Source organism: Narcine bancroftii, chromosome 1 (assembly GCF_036971445.1).
Source record: "Narcine bancroftii isolate sNarBan1 chromosome 1, sNarBan1.hap1, whole genome shotgun sequence".
In the NCBI taxonomy this organism is placed as follows: Eukaryota; Metazoa; Chordata; class Chondrichthyes; order Torpediniformes; family Narcinidae; genus Narcine; species Narcine bancroftii.
In genome coordinates, this window is record NC_091469.1 from 352,674,607 (window position 1) to 352,693,818 (window position 19,212).

Genomic DNA, 19,212 nt, shown 5'->3' on the forward strand with positions numbered 1-19,212 from the left:
TAGATAACTGATAAAATTAATCAGAATAGAGCAAAAGGGTTTCTGGGAAAATTAGAAGAATGGGACTTCTCTGATGTGGCATATCATCAAGGGGTTGAAAGCTTCCTATTTGTAAGATGATTTGGAAATACACCTTATTAATAAAGTTGAATATTATTTGTTTTATAACAATCTCTCTTAACTTAAACTGCTGTCATCTAAATTTTATGCATTAATATCCCCATGTTTATCTATTCTGTATGCTCTTAAAATCATACCATTAGTTTTTAGGATCATGCAAAATATTTTGTGGAAACAATTCTAATAGTTTCTGCAGTCACAAAACAACTTGACTGCTGTAAATCAATGTACGTGCAGTACAGAATGCATCTCAGCTGAATATTGTCTCTAAACGTTGAATGAAAATTCTAATTATGCATTCTTTTTTCTCTCACCTCTTGTAGTGTTTGGCAGAAGATAAAAGAAATGCTTCATCGGGGAATAAAAAGTTGAACAGTCGAGTGGATGTGTATGTATTTAAATATCTTTTATAAACCATTTTAATTGCAAACATTGTTGGAGGCAAGGAATTCCCTATGAAATGAAGAAGCAGAGAAACAGAAAGCAAGTGAAAAGTACTGTACAATGAAAATCTCTGCTATCCTGGGTTGAGGAGCTCTGATGAACTTAAGAGTAGCAAGAGTGTGAAAAATATTTTCTCTTTGATTTCCTTGATTTAAGAATTTTGGAGTGCAAGTTCATGGTTCCCTGAAATGATAGCATAAGTAGATAGAGTGGTAAATGAGGCATATGGCTTGCTTGCCTTTATTGGTCAGGACATTGAGTTTTAAATTGTAAAGTTAAGTCAAGTTTATTGTCATCTGATGTACAAGTGCAACCTGATGAAATAGCATTCTCCGGTCCTTGGTACAAAACATGCAGACATACAAGCAGACATAACACACATACAAAGAAACAACACATATGCATAACAAGTATTCGTCTATTTAAATAAATAAATATTGTTGTAATTCTATAAAACTTTGGTTAGGCCAAAGTTAGAGTATTGTGTGTTCTTCAGGTTTTCGCATTATTGTAAGGATATGGAGGCTGCAGCAGTTCACCTGGATGCTCTCTGGGTTAGAGTATGAGCTGTAAGGAGTGCTTGGACGAACTTGTAATGTTTTCTCAGTAGTGCTGGGTAGAAGTATGTATGAGTATTTATGGGATGCATAGTCTTTTTCACAGGGTGGAAATGTCAGACACTAGAGGGTGTAGCTTTGCATAGCAAAGGAGAGAGTTCAAAGGGAATCTGGGGCAATTTTTATACACAGCAAGTGCCTGTAATGTGCTCCTGGGGGCAGAGGTGGAAGCAGAAATGATTGTGACCTTTAAAGGGCATTTAGACAGGTAAATTAGCCAAAATGTTTGACCTGGAAGTCAGCCTGAAGAAAACTGAGGTCCTCCATCAGCCAGCTCCCCACCATGACTACCAGCCCCCCCACATCTCCATCGGGCACACAAAACTCAAAACGGTCAACCAGTTTACCTATCTCGGCTGCACCATTTCATCAATGCAAGGATCGACAATGAGATAGACAACAGACTCGCCAAGGCAAATAGCGCCTTTGGAAGACTACACAAAAGAGTCTGGAAAAACAACCAACTGAAAAACCTCACAAAGATAAGCGTATACAGAGCCGTTGTCATACCCACACTCCTGTTCGGCTCCCAATCATGGGTCCTCTACCGGCATCACCTACGGCTCCTAGAACGCTTCCACCGGCGTTGTCTCCGCTCCATCCTCAACATCCATTGGAGCGCTTTCATCCCTAACGTCGAAGTACTCGAGATGGCAGAGGTCGACAGCATCGAGTCCACGCTGCTGAAGATCCAGCTGCGCTGGATGGGTCACGTCTCCAGAATGGAGGACCATCGCCTTCCCAAGATCGTGTTATATGGCGAGCTCTCCACTGGCCACCGTGACAGAGGTGCACCAAAGAAAAGGTACAAGGACTGCCTAAAGAAATCTCTTGGTGCCTGCCACATTGACCACCGCCAGTGGGCTGATATCGCCTCAAACCGTGCATCTTGGCGCCTCACAGTTTGGCGGGCAGCAACCTCCTTTGAAGAAGACCGCAGAGCCCACCTCACTGACAAAAGGCAAAGGAGGAAAAACCCAACCCCAACCAACCAATTTTCCCCTGCAGCCGCTGCAACCGTGTCTGCCTGTCCCGCATCGGACTTGTCAGCCACAAACGAGCCTGCAGCTGACGTGGATTTTTACCCCCTCCATAAATCTTCGTCCGCGAAGCCAAGCCAAAGAAAAGGAAAAGACAGGTACATGAACATATAGACAAATGGATCATGTGCAGGCAGATGGGATTAGTTTAATTTGGTATCATGGTTGGCACAGACATCACGGGCCAATAGGCCAGTTCGTATGATCCACATTCTATATACAGGAGAATAGTTGAAGATACATTTTGGAAGTAGCTGGAGGGGAGAGGTTTGCAGTGGAAAGATTCATTTTGATCCAATTCTGTTTACTCCACAACAGAAAAAACAAAGTAGACCGTGGCAATCAAAGAACACCTGTTGGTAATGGTATTCTCAGAATTCCTCCTGTGCATCGCATATGGACTGGATCAGGAAAAGGTAAAGAATTCATCCAAATCACTTGTTAATAATTTGTGGCCATCTTTTCATGTAATAACAACTTGGAACAATAAACAAATGTATTAGAGAATCTCAGCAGAGTACGCAGAATCCAAAAGAAGTGAAGGGTTATTTGTTACCTTGATATTTGTTACCTTTTACATCCTTTGATTGTTGCATGACTACTGATTTCTCCAACACATTTGCATATTGTGTTCAATCACAACATCTGCAGACTTGTTCAACTGGAACTGGTTAACTTGAGTCGGATGACTGGTTGAGCCTATAACTAGTCTGTTGTTAAACAAGAAGAGTCAGACACAATGATTGTAGTTCAATTCACAAAAGTGCTGGAGAAAATCATTGGCGTTTTTTATGTTGCATAGATGTGTAACCAATGTTTTGGCCATGAGCCCTTCATCAAGGTATGAGCAAAAAGCAGGCAAGTGTCTGAATAAAATGATGGTTGCAGGGGCATGGGGAGCTTTACAGATCCACAGGCAAGAGGCCATAGGTGGATATGGGTTGGAGGACAGAAGAGAAAAAAGCTGGGAAGTGATAGGGGGATGGGAACCTCACTGAATGGAGAGGGTGGGGAGCTGGATGAAAGGAGACAGAGAGATACTGAAAGAGGGAGAGAGACATAGAATGGAAACCAGAGAAATCAATGTTAATGCCATCTAGTTGGAGAGTACCCAGACAAAATACTAGGTGCTGTGCCTCCAATTTGCGGGTGGCCTCAGTGTACAAGGTCATGGATGGATGTCGGCCTAGGATTGGGACGCAGAATTGAAATGGTTGGCCACTGGGAGGACCCACTATTACAACAGAGTGATGATGCTCAGTGAAACAATTTCTCAGTCTTCCACCATTTCTCCACAATGGGAACACCAGACACTTTGAATGACCCCTGCAGATTCATGTGAAGTGTTGCTTGTGGTCCCGATTAGTGGTGAGAGAGGAGGTGTAGGCACAGGTGTGGTCATGGATAGATACCAAGGAGGCAGTTAGTGGGAAGGGTTGAGTGAACAAGGAAGTTTTGGAGGGAGTGGTCCCTGTGGAAAGCGGAGAGGGGATATAGTCTGTGGATTCAGCCCAGGCACAATGTGCAATTCTTGCCAAATGCAGCATCACAAATGGAAATTTTGGTAAGGTACCAAAATTTAAAATTTAGTTTAAAATAAACTTATTTAATTAAATTAAGTGTATGTTGGGGCATTTAATGTATATTGGCTATTGATGCGTGGGAACTGATTAATCTTAATCTATGGCTACTGTATGCAGCTTGAGTTGCTGAGCTAGAGTGGAAGGTTTTGAACACTACAATACAGCTGAGAGGAGGAATGTTACCTGGATACTTTGTTTCAAGAGGCACTTAAACCCCTAAATTAAGTATTGTAGAATTGTTTAATTAAAAAGTATCGGCAGCAATGGGAATCCTGTATGCAGAGTTGGAGATAACTTGCAGAGAGAATAGGATGGATGAGCAAATGTTCAAGCTGGGAGTGTGAAAAATAATGTAAAGTTGTACAATGATAGAATGTAAGAATAATAGATACATTTCTCTGCAAGCAGGAATTCAAAAAGCTAATGAAGATAATGAGTATTGTCATATACAGTATACAATATACACATACACTGAAATATTTACTTCAGTCAAACAAGTACCATAAAAAAGACTAAACTAGTATACATAATTGAAATAAAAAGGGGCAATAAAAGATAGATAATAAATACAATAGACAATAGACAATAGGAGCTGGAGTAGGCCATTTGGCCCGTCGGGCCAGCACCACCATTTTAGATCATGGCTGATCATTACTATCAGTACCCCTTTCCAGCCTTATCCCCATAACCCTTAACTCCGTTACCCACAAGAGTCTTATCTAACTCTCTTTTGAACATAGTCAGCGAATCCGCCTCTACCACCCTCTGTGGCAGAGCATTCCACAGATTCACACTTCTCTGGGTAAAAAAATGCTTTCTCATCTCCGTCCCAATTAGAGCATGCAAGTCGACTGGCATTTGACCCACCCCATTGTTTTTAGTCTAATTTTAATGGTTTTATGTTATGTCTAACATATAAGTCGACCCCCATTTTTTGGGTTGTTTGAACCTCCCAGGAACAACCCAAATTTTTTTTAAAACACTCCAATTGCAAGTAACAAAGCTGTAAATTAAGTAGCGGGCAGAAGTAGTGACAGCCCACGGAGCTGATGCAGTGACCTTGTGCTCCCTGTGGGAGCAGGAACCTTTGCCTACCAGGCAAGAGTGGCGATATCAGGGTCACAGGTAGGAGTGGTTATGGCGCCGGGGGTGGGGAGATGCTTCTAGTATCGACTTGTATGCCAAATCGATGTCAATCTGTTTTTTTTTTTGGCGAATTTAAGGTCTGTAAAGTATATCCAGCGTATAAGTCGACCCCACTGCTTTGAGAAATTTTTTCAGGTTTCACGACTTGACTTATTTGCAAAAATATACAGTATTCAGTTATCCTAGTGTAAAAATAAAAATAGTGCTGGCTGTCCTTTTGCGATGTCAGATCAATGCATGATTAGTGTAACGGGGGAAGTTGTTAGCTGTTGGAAAAAAAACTATTCTTGATCCTAGATATCCTGGTCTTCAGGCTTCTTTATCTTTGCTTGAAGGTAGCAATGAGATGAGATTGTGACCAGGGTGAAGAGTATCCTTTATATTGTTGGTTGCCTTCTTGAGGCACCACTTCACATAGTTTATAATTGTTCCCTGACTTACCACCTATGTGAAAGTCAGTCCTATCTAATGCAAGAGGTTGGCACTGGTGGACAACCTGCGAGAACTGGCTGGTGGCCAACCTCTCATGAGAGCTGGCCTTGGTGGCCGACATGTTGAATTTGACAAACTATAAGACAGATACAGTGAAATTCTGACGTGCATCTATTCTGAGATTCAACCAGTTTTTCAGAACGGAACACAGATGTAAGTTGAGGAGTACCTGTACTTCAATGGATGGGAGATCAGAGCCTGTGCTGGATCTGGCTATGTTTGCTATATTCTGCAGTCTTCTGTGTTACAGGGCACTTGAATTACCAAACCAAGTGGTAATGCAAATAGTCAGTATACAAGTTTCCTGGAGAAATTTTATAGAATATTCAACAATGTGTCAAACTCATCAGACCCCTGAGAAGGTAAAGCCACTGGTGTTCCTTCATCGTGGTTTCCTCAATGTGCTGGCTGCAGGAGAGGTCTTCTGAAAAATGAACTCACAAGAATTGTGAAGCCTCTCTGCCTGTAACCCTCTCTAACAATGAAGATAGGTGCTTGGTCCCTGGCCTGCCCTTCCTGAAATCAAGAATAAGCTCCTTTGCCTCTGATGTTGAAAGGAAGATCAAAATCAAAATTTATTGTCATGAACAAATCACGAAATTCGCTGTTTTGTGGCAGCAACATAGTGCAAACATTCAAAAAACCATATTACAACAATAAATAAAATAGTGCACAAAAGGTAAGGCAGTGTCTTTGATTCTTTAGGAATCTGATGGCAGAAGGGAAGTGCTTGTTTTTAGGCTCCTGTACCTTTTTCCTGATAGTAGCAGAGTGAAGAGGGCGTGGCCTGGGTGGTGGGGGTCTTTGAGGATAGAGGCTGCTTTTTTAAGACACCACCTCATGTAGATGTCATTGATGGAGTGAAGTCTAGTACTTGTGATGTCGCAGGCTGGACTCCCTCTGGAGTTTTTTCTGTCCTGAGAGTTGGTGCCTCCATACCAGACAGTAATGCAACCAGTCAGAATGCTCTCCACGGTGCTCTTGTTGAAGTTTTTGAGAGTTTTTGGTGACATACCAAATTTCTTCAAACACCTCACAAAGTAAAGCTGCTGGCGGGGGTGTGCCACATGGTAGGGTTAAATTGCAAATCCTACTCTCCTCAAATCAGTTGAAAAAATGTTAGCAAAACTTAAGAAAAATAGAAGAAATAAGTATCGGAAGACCTACAGAATATTTTAAAATGACACCAAAGAAAGAAAATCCAGCTGTTACAGTACAAGAAACTGAACAAGAAAAAACTCGAGATAAGGAAGAGAGGCCTACCTTGAGGAAGGATCCAGGAACTGTTAGTAAGGTACTGCCCAGGGGAGATAAGCCAGGAGCTGGGGAGACCTTGGAATCTGCAGTACAGGGTCTCTCCAGACAATGGCCACCCGACTCGGATGAAGATGTGACTCTGCACATGTGTGAGGAGTCATGCATACACAAAGCACAAAAAAAAGACAGAGGAAACCAAAAAAGACATTTCAGACCTCCAGCTCCAGTGGGCAAGAAGAGGAACCGGAAAAACAGGAGACTTTGTTTACTCAAGTTACTCCAAACAGCTGGAGAAAATGAAAGGATCATTTATTTCTGCAGCAGAAATGAAAAAAATACATGGAATCTTCCCAACAAGATAGGTAGTTTATAATGGCAGAAATAAAAAAAAATATGGAGAGATTATAGTTGAAAACAAAAATTTTACAAAAAGTTGAGAATATGATGCAGCAGGTAGATAAAAGATTTGAAGTTATGGATGAGAAAATTAAAGGAAATTCATTTGAAATTCAAGGCATTAGGAGCAAATGAAAGTGGCAGAAGCAGCTGCAACAAAAGATTAGTTAATGCAGAAAATAGACATTTTAGTGAACTTCAGCAGAAGAAACAACATGAAGATTATTGGACTTAAAGAAGTTGATGAAGGACAAGAAATAAAAGAAGTTTTTACAGTGTTGGATTCCACAATCTTTGGGAGTGACTGAATTTCAAGGAGACATTGAAATTGAGAGAGCGCATAGAGCATTGAGACCAAAGCCACAGCCGGATCAGAAGCCACGTCCAATACTAGTCAGATTTCTTCAATGTGAAGTACGAGAGAAAATTTTAGAGCTGACAGCGAAGCAAGCAAAAGAACGACAATCACCCATGATTTATAATAGGAATAAGTTTTTTTTTATCCTGATATAAGTTTGAATTGTTGAAAAAGAGGAAGGAATTCAATGCAGTTAAAAATGTGTTATGGAAGAAAGGTTATGCCTTTGTCTTAAGGTATCCAGCAGTTTTGAAGGTCTTTGCTCGAATTAGGATTTACACGGAACCTAATGAGGCAAAGGTATATTCCGATTTATTGCCTGATAAAGCAAGACAGGTGGATGCAGATACTTGTGTGTAATATCAGATGGAAAAAGGTTTGCTATAGTTGGGTAAAAAAAGTAATATTTCAAGTTCGTTTAAATGGGGAGGAGGATTTAACCTTTAAGTGATCTACATATATTTTTTAAGATTTATGAGAGAATTAGAATCTATGATAACAATGCAATATGGGATTGTTTGGTATATTGAGCGAGTTAGTGGGGACCATGAGTTTAACACTGTGAAGTCTCGTGCATGAATGTGACTTGGATCACATGCCAAATAGATGAGGGGAATAGAGATGTAGCAACATCGCGTGCCTCGGTGGGGGGGGGGGGGGGGGGGGTTGTTCCTATTTCTATCTTTTATTTTACGCCTGCAATAACTAAGATTATTGTGACAAGTACTGTTATTTTAGTGTTACTTTTGATTCAAAACTAGATAGATCAGGTGGAAATATTGTTAAAAATAAAGTAGTTAAATGACAGATTTAATGAATGAGACTTGTTAGACGTATTCACGTATCAGTCTCTACACAATTACAAGCTAGAGTTCAGAAGATTGAATATCAAGCAAGAATATTATTGGATCATTCATCTTTAGCGATGTCAATTGCATTGGAATAAGAACAAAATGTAGGTTATAGATGGGGATTTAATACGGTACTTTTAAAGAGGAAAGATTTTTGTGAATTTATGAGACAACAGATAAAGTTTTTTCTAGAAATTAATGAACACTCAGTAACAAATAAATTTATTATATGGGACCATATATACCAAATCATGCTATCATCTTAAATCGTATTTAAAAAAGAAATTTGGCATGAATTTTAGACTTCTGGAACAGGGCCCATTTGAGTATTTAATAATTTATACATTTATTAAGAAATTTATTACTAATATGTATATACAATGACAAGACACAATGCAGAAAAAGGAACTATACAAGTTTTTAAAAAATGTAAATATACAAATTCATGATGAGGCCTAGTCAAGATTGTGCCAGGAGAGTGTAACTAATGCAATTAATGTTAGATATCAAATGGTACAATATAATTTTTTATACCAATTTATACTACACTCCGTATAAATTACATGGACTTGATTCAAATTGTTCTGACAAATGTTTCAGATGTAACAAAGAAACAGAAACCTTATTACATGCAGTTTGGTTTTGTGAAAAGGTAGGTAAATTTTGGGAAGACTTAAATATATTATTGGGACAAATTATGAAAATACAGATACCAAAAGATTCCAGAATATTTTTTGCTTGGTGATTTATATGACATATTAATTGAAGTTAGACAAATATCAATGAAATTTTTTGTGTAGCAATAGCAGTGGCACAAAAATGTATGGAAGTCAGATAATTTTATATGGTTAGATCAATGGCATACGGAAATTCAAAATTGGAAAAGATTACTTATAATTTAAGGAATCAACCTGAGAATTTTTATGATTTGGAAACCATATGTGGATTTCATCCACTGTATCCATAACACCCGCTCCTCCCAATTAATATGTACAGGATAGAATAATATGTTAGGAATATAAGAATAGAGAATGATAAATAAATTCAGGTGTTTTTTTCTCTTTTTTCTTTTGGGGAGGAAGGGGGATAAAAAGAAAAAAAATTATATATCATTTTGTATTGTTTTTATTACATTGATGAAGAATTATATCTATGTATTGATGCAAATGAAAAATAAAATTTTCACAAAAAAATTAGTAAAGCTGCTGGTGAGCCTTTGTGATTGCATGAACATGGAGGCTCCAGGACAGATCCTCAGAGATGTTGACACACAGGCATTTGAAGTTCTTGACCCTATCCACTACTGAGCCCTTGATGAGAACTGGGTCGTATTCACCTGACTTCCTCCTGAAGTCCACAATCATCTCCTTGATTTTGCTAATGTTGAGTGCAAGGTTATAGGTGTAACACCACTCAATGAGTTGTTCTATCTCCATTCTATATGCTTTATTATTGCCGTTTGTAATTCTGCCAAGAACTATGGTGTCATAGGTAAATTTGTAGATGGCTTTGGAATTATGTCTGGCCACACAGTCCTGGGTGTATAATGAGTAGAGCAGTGGGCTAAGCACGCATCATTGAAGTGCGTCAGTGTTGGTAATCAATGAGGAGGAGATTTGTACTGACTGTGGTCTTCTAATGAGGAAGTCACGGATCCATTTGTTCTGGCACCACTCAACCAGATTCTTAATCTCATCATCTCCAGTTATTCATTCAACAGCATTGCTGCTGTCAGCAAATTTGTAAATTGAATTAAAGATTAACTTGATTAGAGGAAATACAGCAGGGGACTAAATATACAGCCTTGAGTTGTCTCTGTATTGATGCTCAGTGTGAAGAAGGTGATGTTGCTGATTCACACTGATTGGCCTCTGCCGATGAGGAAATATGAGGATCCAGTACAGAGGGATGAAGAGACACCTATATCCTTTTGTTTAGTCATATGTTTTGGTGTTATGATGATGTTGACTACAGCTTGGCATTAATTGAGCAAAAGCCTAATGCAGGTGTCCCTGTGGTCTAGGTGACCTAAAGCAGATCCTGTGTGGTTCCCAATTCAGGGTTGGAGGGGAGAGGAGAAGAGAGGGATGGGAGATTTAAAATTGTCTAATTGGGAGTTAATTATATGGTTAGGAGTTTGAAAGGAAGATTTTTTTTAAATTGGGAACTGAGGATATACAGAAATGTTTTATTTCTAATTTCATGAAAGAATATGAAAAGTCCCTGGAAATAGTAGATCACAGGTATAAAGTGAATGAGGATTGGATAAAGGTTCCCATTTATTTAAAGATCGACTTTTGTAGAAATTAATGGGATTGTCCTGATAATTCATGAAGACCTGCTGATTTTTGAATCTCATGATTTTGAAAGAGCGAAAATTATAGATTCAAGAACAATGTACAAAGGATGGAAGGTAGCAAATGTGACACCATTATTTAAGAAGGAGAAAGAAATTATGGCTAACTCTGGCCTGACAACAGTAGAAAGGAAAATGTATGTTTTTAAAGGCAGTCCTCGGGTTACAACAAACCTGATTGTGCATCAACTCTCCAATATCAAAAATAAGATTGGCTTTCAAAAAAAAATTCAAAATGGGCACTGACTTCAAAACAAGAAATTGAGTGACTTCTTCCCTTAACGCTAATCCAGAGCTGTGGAAAAAATACAGTAGTCATATGTATAGAAATCTAAGGATAGATTTGGCCCTCTACCTTTTTTTAATCCTCATAAACAACTGGAAATATTATCATTCCACAAGAAAATAAAATTATATTTCTTCCCCAGATTAAACAACAATCAAAAACATCCCCAGAGAAATTGAACCCTCAATTAAGATGGTAATCAGAAGTAGGTGATTATCTAATCTCAGCAACACAATTAGAGAGAATATTTTAAAGTTGAAATTCAATTAATTAATAATCATTTACTTAAAGCAAAATTTCCAACAAGACATTTTGTCTTTCCATGTCCATACATCAGGTTGTAATACCCTGTATCTTCACACAGCTTAGTTCTGGGATATATGCTCACTTTGACTTGCAACAATTCAGTTTGCAGTCAGTTCTTGGGAACAGAACCCTTGCATTAACACTTAAAGTTGTTAATGTCCAGAAGGACCAAGGTATCCTTGTAGACGAAACTCTGAGAAGTTAATGCACAGATGCAGCAAACTATTAGGAAACCTAAAGGTATGTTAGCCTTTATTGTAATTGACAGACAGATGATTTATCACATCATACAGGGCCCTGGTGAGATTACACTTGAAATGTTATGTCCATGACCCATTCCAAAGAAAATTTGAAATAGGTTTACCAAGTTTATTTCTGCAGTTGGGGGGCAGAGGTGGAGTTTGTCAAATAAGAAGTGAATAAAGGAGATTTTCTGATATTGGCTGGAGGTCAGCAGATTTCATTGAAGCATAAAACATTGTAATTGGCTTGACAGAATAGATTTCTGGGACTGGGACTGGGGAATCAATCTTCAAATAAGGGTTTGGCCTTTCAAAACTGAAACTTTATCTGATCTGCAATGAGTGTTTGGTGTTCTGTACCCAAGAAGTCTGAGGGGACTTGGTTGCAAGTGTATTTAAGGCCAAGAATTATAGATTTTCAGATAATGGAATGATTAAGTAAATGATTAGTATATATAAAAAAAAGTGGTATTAAAGTTAAAGTGAGTGGTCATCTGGGGGACATTGATATTGTCTCATTTTAAGTATGGTTGGAAAGAAAATTAATGTAGCAAGCTGATGGCAAAACCCAAATCACTGGCTTTTGCCAATGTAAGTTCCAAGTCAGATTCTTGTGAGTTTATGGTTGACAGGTAAGCAACTTTACATCAAGAAAGTACAGAGTCTTGAGGCACCACAGGTAACTCAACAATTCTTATTTTCAGTACAAATAACTTATTTTTGTTCTTCATTGTAATTTTAAAAAACATTGACTTGTATTAAAACCATATTTTAAAAGGAAAACTGGGTTACTGTAGTAGAATGTATTTAAATGTTTCACTTAAAGGTAAGCATTTATTTTGGTCTGTTTCAGATTAATAGAGTATTAGTTATTAATGGATTTTTGTATTATTTATGATTTCTAGTTGTTTTAAATGTTGGCAGTTTATAATTTCCCATTGAGTCATTAGTTGGGAGGATGGAGGGTTGGATCATTACTGTCAGCAGTCACGTTAAGTTATAATTTGCATCTCACTGACACCAAAGTTTGCATTTATTAGAGGTTCATTAGTTGAGTATATTCAAGACTGAATGATTTTCAGATATTGATGAAATTGTGGAATATGGGGTTAGGGCAGGAAAACAACTGAGGTAAAAGATCAACCATGATATAGAAAGTTGGAGAGCTAAATGCGATGTTCCCCATTTTGTATGATTAACCTGATCATTAAATCTTGATGAGATTACTTTGGAATATATTAATCTCTTGCCATCTCTTTATTCTTTTGATTCCTCAAACGTATTCCTCCTTTTCAAAATCGTCCAGCACAATGATTTAGCTCAGCCTCCAAAGAAAAGAATTTATTCTGTACTAGAAGCTAATTGAAGTTACATTTGAAATTAGTGGTTATCATGAAGGTTAATGATAAATGCAAGAGAGAGCACACATTTGGTGTTCTTCAAGCGAATGCAGGAAAAACTATTTTTTTGAATAGCCTCTTGGGCCTGAGGGATGCACTCTTTTTCAGGTAGTATTGTTTTTGCCTCAGGACTAGATAATTTTTGATTTTTTTTTATCTGGGAGATTTCCTGAGACCTGAAAAGTTTGGCTTGCATTGAAGGAAGGCATTTTAAATTACAGCCACATGTTGAAGAACAACCAGCACATGTTAGTTCCAAATGGGTAGACATGTTTGAATTTTGATTGTATTAAATTGAAATTCCCAAAGTTTTAACTTGCTGTCCTTTTCAAGTGTTTTAAAATCTCCTTATAATATTCAGCAAAAATATATTCCAGTTAAAAGCAAGGACAATAAGAGTGGGAAGAGCCAGCCTTGGATTAATAAGGAAATAAAGGAAAACATCAAAATGAATACTCATGTGTATAAAGTCGCCAAGAGTAGAGGCAACTGGAAAATTGGTGCAAACTTTAAAGGCAACAAGGGGATTATTGGGGTCTCTATCCCTGCCATGCTAGACATTTATAACGGCTGTTTGCGGAAAGCCATAAACATTATGAAGGACTCCACATACCCCTCCCAAATCTATTCTTACTCCTGCTATCCAGGAAGAGATACTGAAGTGTTCAAACCTTCATGACCAGATTGTGAAACAGTTTTTTCTCACAAGCCATGAGGCTTCTGAATTCCGGGGACACAAAGCTAGTATATGTAACATGATATAAGTGATATGTTTTTGATTTTAAAAAATTCTGATGTCATTTAGTATATAAATAACCAGCTCCATGGTTCAGAGAAATTTTTCACAGTACACTGCAATGGTTATGGTATGAATGACAAATAAACATGACTTGACTTGAACAAAGAAGTACTAAGCAATAAATAAAGTGAAGATGGATTTTGAAAGTAAACCAGCAGAAAATATACTAACAGTAAAAGTTTTTAATAATTATATACTGGATAAAATAATGGCATAAGTGAATATAGGTTCCTTGGAAGATGAGATGGGGAATTAATATTGGGTAATGTGGAAATAGTGAGACCTTGAACAACTATTTTGTGTCAGACTTCCTGGTGGAACATGCTCTAAATGCTATATTGTAAAGTTAAGGATCCAATAGGAGGTGAGGACCTTGACACAATTGTTATCACTGATGAGGTAGTGCTAAATAAACTAGTGAGTCTAAAGTTAGACTGGTCCTGATGAAAGGCATTGCAAAGGGCTAAAAAAAATGGTGGCATTTATAGTAGATATAATTGTGATAATTTTCAAAATGGCAGATTTGAAGACAGCAAATGTCACACCACTATTTTTTTTTAAATAATGAGATTGGCAAAAGGCAGGTTACTTAAAGTCTGTAGTCGGAAAATGCTTGAAGTTACCATTAAGGAAGAAATGGCGAGGCACTGCGCTCGAAATTGTTTCATCAGGCAGACTGAATGGATTCAAGAATGGCAGATCATGTTTGACTAATTTACTCAAGTGCTAAAAAAGCACAGTAGCTGGAGGTATGTTATAAACAGTAAAATCCTCATCTGGCATTAAGAATAAATAAAGTTTTAAATAAAAAATTGAATTAAAGTTTTTAAAAACCTCATCTGGCATTAAGAATAAATAAAGTTTTAAATAAAAAATTAAATTAAAGTTTTTAAAAACCTCATCTGGCATTAAGAATAAATAAAGTTTTAAATAAAAATTTTAATTAAACTTTGAAATAGTAAAAGTAAATGTTTCTTTTGGGAGGAAACATTCAGCCAGTGGAGTGCCCTGGTACTGCCCCACCCACAGCAGCTGTTTGAATAAAGTTTCAAAAAGGTTGCATTTGAGTGGCAAAGTAAATTGAACAGAGGGTGTATAGAGCCTGCAGAAATGTAGTCAGAGAATTGAGGGTTATGGGAAAAAGGTGATTAAGTGGAGGTGAATCCATGGTTTGATCACCCACTATCTATTCGAATTGCAGAGCAGGCTCAATGGGCCAGGTGGCCTACTGTTGCTCCTTGTTTTTATATTATATTGTTGGCCCAGTAGGAGCATATGTCAAAACTGAATTAAATAATTGTTTGATTTGTATATATTTTGTGCCATTTGTGGTCCATTGCTTAATATTTGTATCTTAGTACAGTGTTCTTCTTTTTTCTTTGGCTTGGCTTCGCGGACGAAGATTTATGGAGGGGGTAAAAAGTCCACGTCAGCTGCAGGCTCGTTTGTGGCTGACAAGTCCGATGCGGGACAGGCAGACACGATTGCAGCGGTTGCAAGGGAAAATCTGTTGGTTGGGGTTGGGTGTTGGGTTTTTCCTCCTTTGCCTTTTGTCAGTGAGGTGGGCACTGCGGTCTTCTTCAAAGGAGGTTGCTGCCCGCCAAACTGTGAGGCGCCAAGATGCACGGTTTGAGGCGTTATCAGCCCACTGGCGGTGGTCAATGTGGCAGGCACCAAGAGATTTCTTTAGGCAGTCCTTGTACCTTTTCTTTGGTGCACCTCTGTCACGGTGGCCAGTGGAGAGCTCGCCATATAACACTATCTTGGGAAGGCGATGGTCCTCCATTCTGGAGACGTGACCCATCCAGCGCAGCTGGATATTCAGCAGCGTGGATTCGATGCTGTCGACCTCTGCCATCTCGAGTACTTCGACGTTAGGGGTGTAAGCGCTCCAATGGATGTTGAGGATGGAGCGGATACAACGCTGGTGGAAGCGTTCTAGGAGCCGTAGGTGGTGCCAGTAGAGGACCCATGATTCGGAGCCGAACAGGAGTGTGGGTATGACAACGGCTCTGTATACGCTGGGAGAATATTCTCCCAGAATCACAGTGCGGCTTTCGCGCAAACAGAGGAACCACTGACATGGTCTTTGCCCTCAGACAGCACCAAGAAAAGTGCAGAGAACAAAACAAAGGACTCTACATCACCTTTGTTGACCTCACCAAAGCCTTCGACACCGTGAGCAGGAAAGGGCTTTGGCAAATACTAGAGCGCATCGGATGTCCCCCAAAGTTCCTCAACATGATTATCCAACTGCATGAAAACCAACAAGGTCGGGTCAGATACAGCAATGAGCTCTCTGAACCGTTCTCCATTAACAATGGCGTGAAGCAAGGCTGTGTTCTCGCACCAACCCTCTTTTCAATCTTCTTCAGCATGATGCTGAACCAAGCCATGAAAGACCCCAACAATGAAGACGCTGTTTACATCCGGTACCGCACGGATGGCAGTCTCTTCAATCTGAGGCGCCTGCAAGCTCACACCAAGACACAAGAGAAACTTGTCCGTGAACTACTCTTTGCAGATGATGCCGCTTTAGTTGCCCATTCAGAGCCAGCTCTTCAGCGCTTGACGTCCTGCTTTGCGGAAACTGCCAAAATGTTTGGCCTGGAAGTCAGCCTGAAGAAAACTGAGGTCCTCCATCAGCCAGCTCCCCACCATGACTACCAGCCCCCCCACATCTCCATCGGGCACACAAAACTCAAAACGGTCAACCAGTTTACCTATCTCGGCTGCACCATTTCATCAGATGCAAGGATCGACAATGAGATAGACAACAGACTCGCCAAGGCAAATAGCGCCTTTGGAAGACTACACAAAAGAGTCTGGATAAACAACCAAATAGTACAGTGTAATATCAGTTTAAATGCATCATTATTCTGGAGTTTGGTGAACAATTATTCTTGTGTAATTTCAGTTTGATGCTTTTGAACTTCCTGACCATAAAGTTGTTATTTTTTTCATTCGGTACGTGCTTGTGGATAAATAATTCAATTTAGCTTTTACTGGTAATTAATTGCCTTACAATTTCATGAACTGCTGCCCTATTTTACCTACATTTCAATTCGACTGGAAACTACAGTTTTGAATTTAATCGTTGAAACCCATTTTTCAGGAACATTTTACTAAATGGCCAGATTATGTACATTTATTGATGATAATTTTTTTTATGGTGGGCTGCAGGTTACTATTCAAATAGAGATAAATTAGTAATTTGAAGTAAAATTATTTAATTTGGTGAGAAATTAGACAATTATTGTAATATTTTTCATTTGTTTTGTTAATGTCTGAGAAAAAGTTTTAAAAAATTAATCCTCCTTTGCAAACTCTCATGCCAATCTCTGGTATTTTTGGTATTTCCCTTCAAAAAGAGATAGATGTTGTTTCCTGATTCAGTATCCACGAGCTGGATTGTTCACAGACATTTGCAGTCGGAGGTTCCCACCTACCTCAAAAGGGCATCAATCATCCCAGTGCCAAGAAGAGCAGAGTGAACTCTCAATGACCATCACCTCTGAGCACTCACATAACTGATGAAAGGTTTTGAGAGGTTGTCAGAATTAACTCGTTGCTAAGTAAAGATTTAGACTAGTGGTTCTCAACCTTTTTCTTTCCACTCACGTACCACTTTAAGTACTTCCAATGCCATAGGTTTTGCTCTGTGATTAGTAAGGGATTGCTTAAGGTGGTATGTGGGTGGAAAGAAAAAGTTTGAAAACCATTGTTTTATTCGTACCTAATTGACTCATTATGTACACGGTTTCATCACTCCAAATGAAATGGGCCAATGACAATTTTGCTCAAGCAAAATATTTCCGTAACAATTGGATCTAGAGCAGTGATTCTCAACCTCCCCTTCCCACTCACATTCCACCTTAAGTAATCCCTTAGTAATCACAGAGCACCGATAGCATAGGGATTCCTTAAAGTGGTATGTGAGTGGAAAGAAAAAGGTTGAGAACCACTGATCTAGACCCCTTGCAATTTGCCTACCACTACAATCACTCACGGCAGATGCAATCTCTCTGGCTCTAGACTTTGCCTTCTGCCTACAGCTCAGCTTTCAACACCATCTTATCATGGTACCCAGTACTGGTCAGCAAGTTCCAAACCCTGCACCTTCCTCTGCAACTGGACCCTTGACTTCCTCATCAGAAGAGCAGTCAGTGTGAATCGGAAACAACATTTGCTCTTCACTGACAGTTAACCCAAGTACATCTGAAGAATTGTGTGTAGTCCATTGCTCTACTCGCTCTACACCCATGACTGTGTTGCTAGGCACAATTAAAATGCCATCTACAAATTTGCCGATAACACCATAGTCATTGCCAGAATCATGGATGGCAATTAGGAGCTGAGATAGATCAGTTGGTTGAGTGGTGTCACAACAACAACCTTGCACTCAATTTCAGTAAATCGAAGGAGCTGGTTTGGTGTTCAGAACGGGAAAATCAGGAGAACAGAAACAAGTCCTCATCAAGGGATCAGCAGAAGCAAAGGACAAGAACTCCAAATTCCTGGGTGTCAACATCTCTAAAGATGTATCCTGATCCATGTTGATGTAATCATGAAGGCTTGCCAGCAGCTATACTTCATAAGGAGTATGAGAAGATTTCGTATGTCATCAAAGACTCTTGCAAATATCTACAGATGCACTATGAAGAACATTCTGACTGGTTGCATCACTGTCTGGTATGGAGCTGCCAAATGCACAGGACAGGAAATAGCAATGGAGAGTTGTGATCTTAGCCAGCACTATCATGGCCATCAGTCTTCACTCCATAAAGGATATTTACAAGAGAACAATAGATCAAGGGCCTTCACCACCCAGACTATGCCCTCTTCTCACTGCTATGATGAGGAAAGTGGTACAGGTACCTGAAGAACACCCAACAGTACAAAAATGGCTTATTCCCCTCTGCATTCAGATTTCTGAATGGACAATGAACCACAGACACTACCTTGCTTTTTTTCCCCTTTTGCACCAATTTATTTGTTTATTTAAAATGTATTTTATAGCAATTTTTCACCTATAATGTTTGCACAGAACAACAAATTTCATGACAATAAATTCTGATACTAACTTTGAACACTCTCACAACAAAGGCCAATGTACCATTTGCACTCCTGACATAGTTTCCCCTGTGTGCTAATTTGTTTTGTTCAAAATTAACTCATACCCTCTGTATGCCATTCATTTGCAATTGAGAGAGACTTTAGATTTTTTTAACCAACAAATGTGAATCCATTGCACTCTGCCCTCTTTTGGTCATAAATATAAATCATAAATAATCAAGGAATACCCTCCACAAGTGATAGTCTGCCAGTCTTAAAAAGACCTATTTATTCTGACTGTTTGCTATTTGATAACCACTTAAATTCATATTGTCGTTCTTAGCCAATACCTTGAGCTCTTATATTCTATGAAATTGGGCGTTATTGAGTCCGTCAAGATATAAGCAAAAGTGAATGCAGAAATATTCCATTTCCACCTGGCAGAACATAGTTGCAGCATTGGC

General features: G+C 38.9%; 1 protein-coding gene across 8 annotated transcripts in view; it reads left to right on the forward strand.

Annotated features, from left to right (window-relative positions):
* Positions 1–19,212, forward strand: part of LOC138749495 (zinc finger CCHC domain-containing protein 2-like) — a 111,534-nt gene that overhangs the window by 71,053 nt on the left and 21,269 nt on the right. For all 8 annotated transcript variants that reach the window (XR_011348699.1, XR_011348703.1, XR_011348700.1 and 5 more), the window contains 2 exons: positions 444–508; positions 2,540–2,637. Coding sequence is in view for 1 of the 8 variants with exons in the window: in XM_069910927.1 (XP_069767028.1) it covers positions 444–508; positions 2,540–2,637 (163 nt within the window). In the remaining 7 variants the exon portion in view is untranslated. The remainder of the gene's footprint in view (positions 1–443; positions 509–2,539; positions 2,638–19,212) is intronic.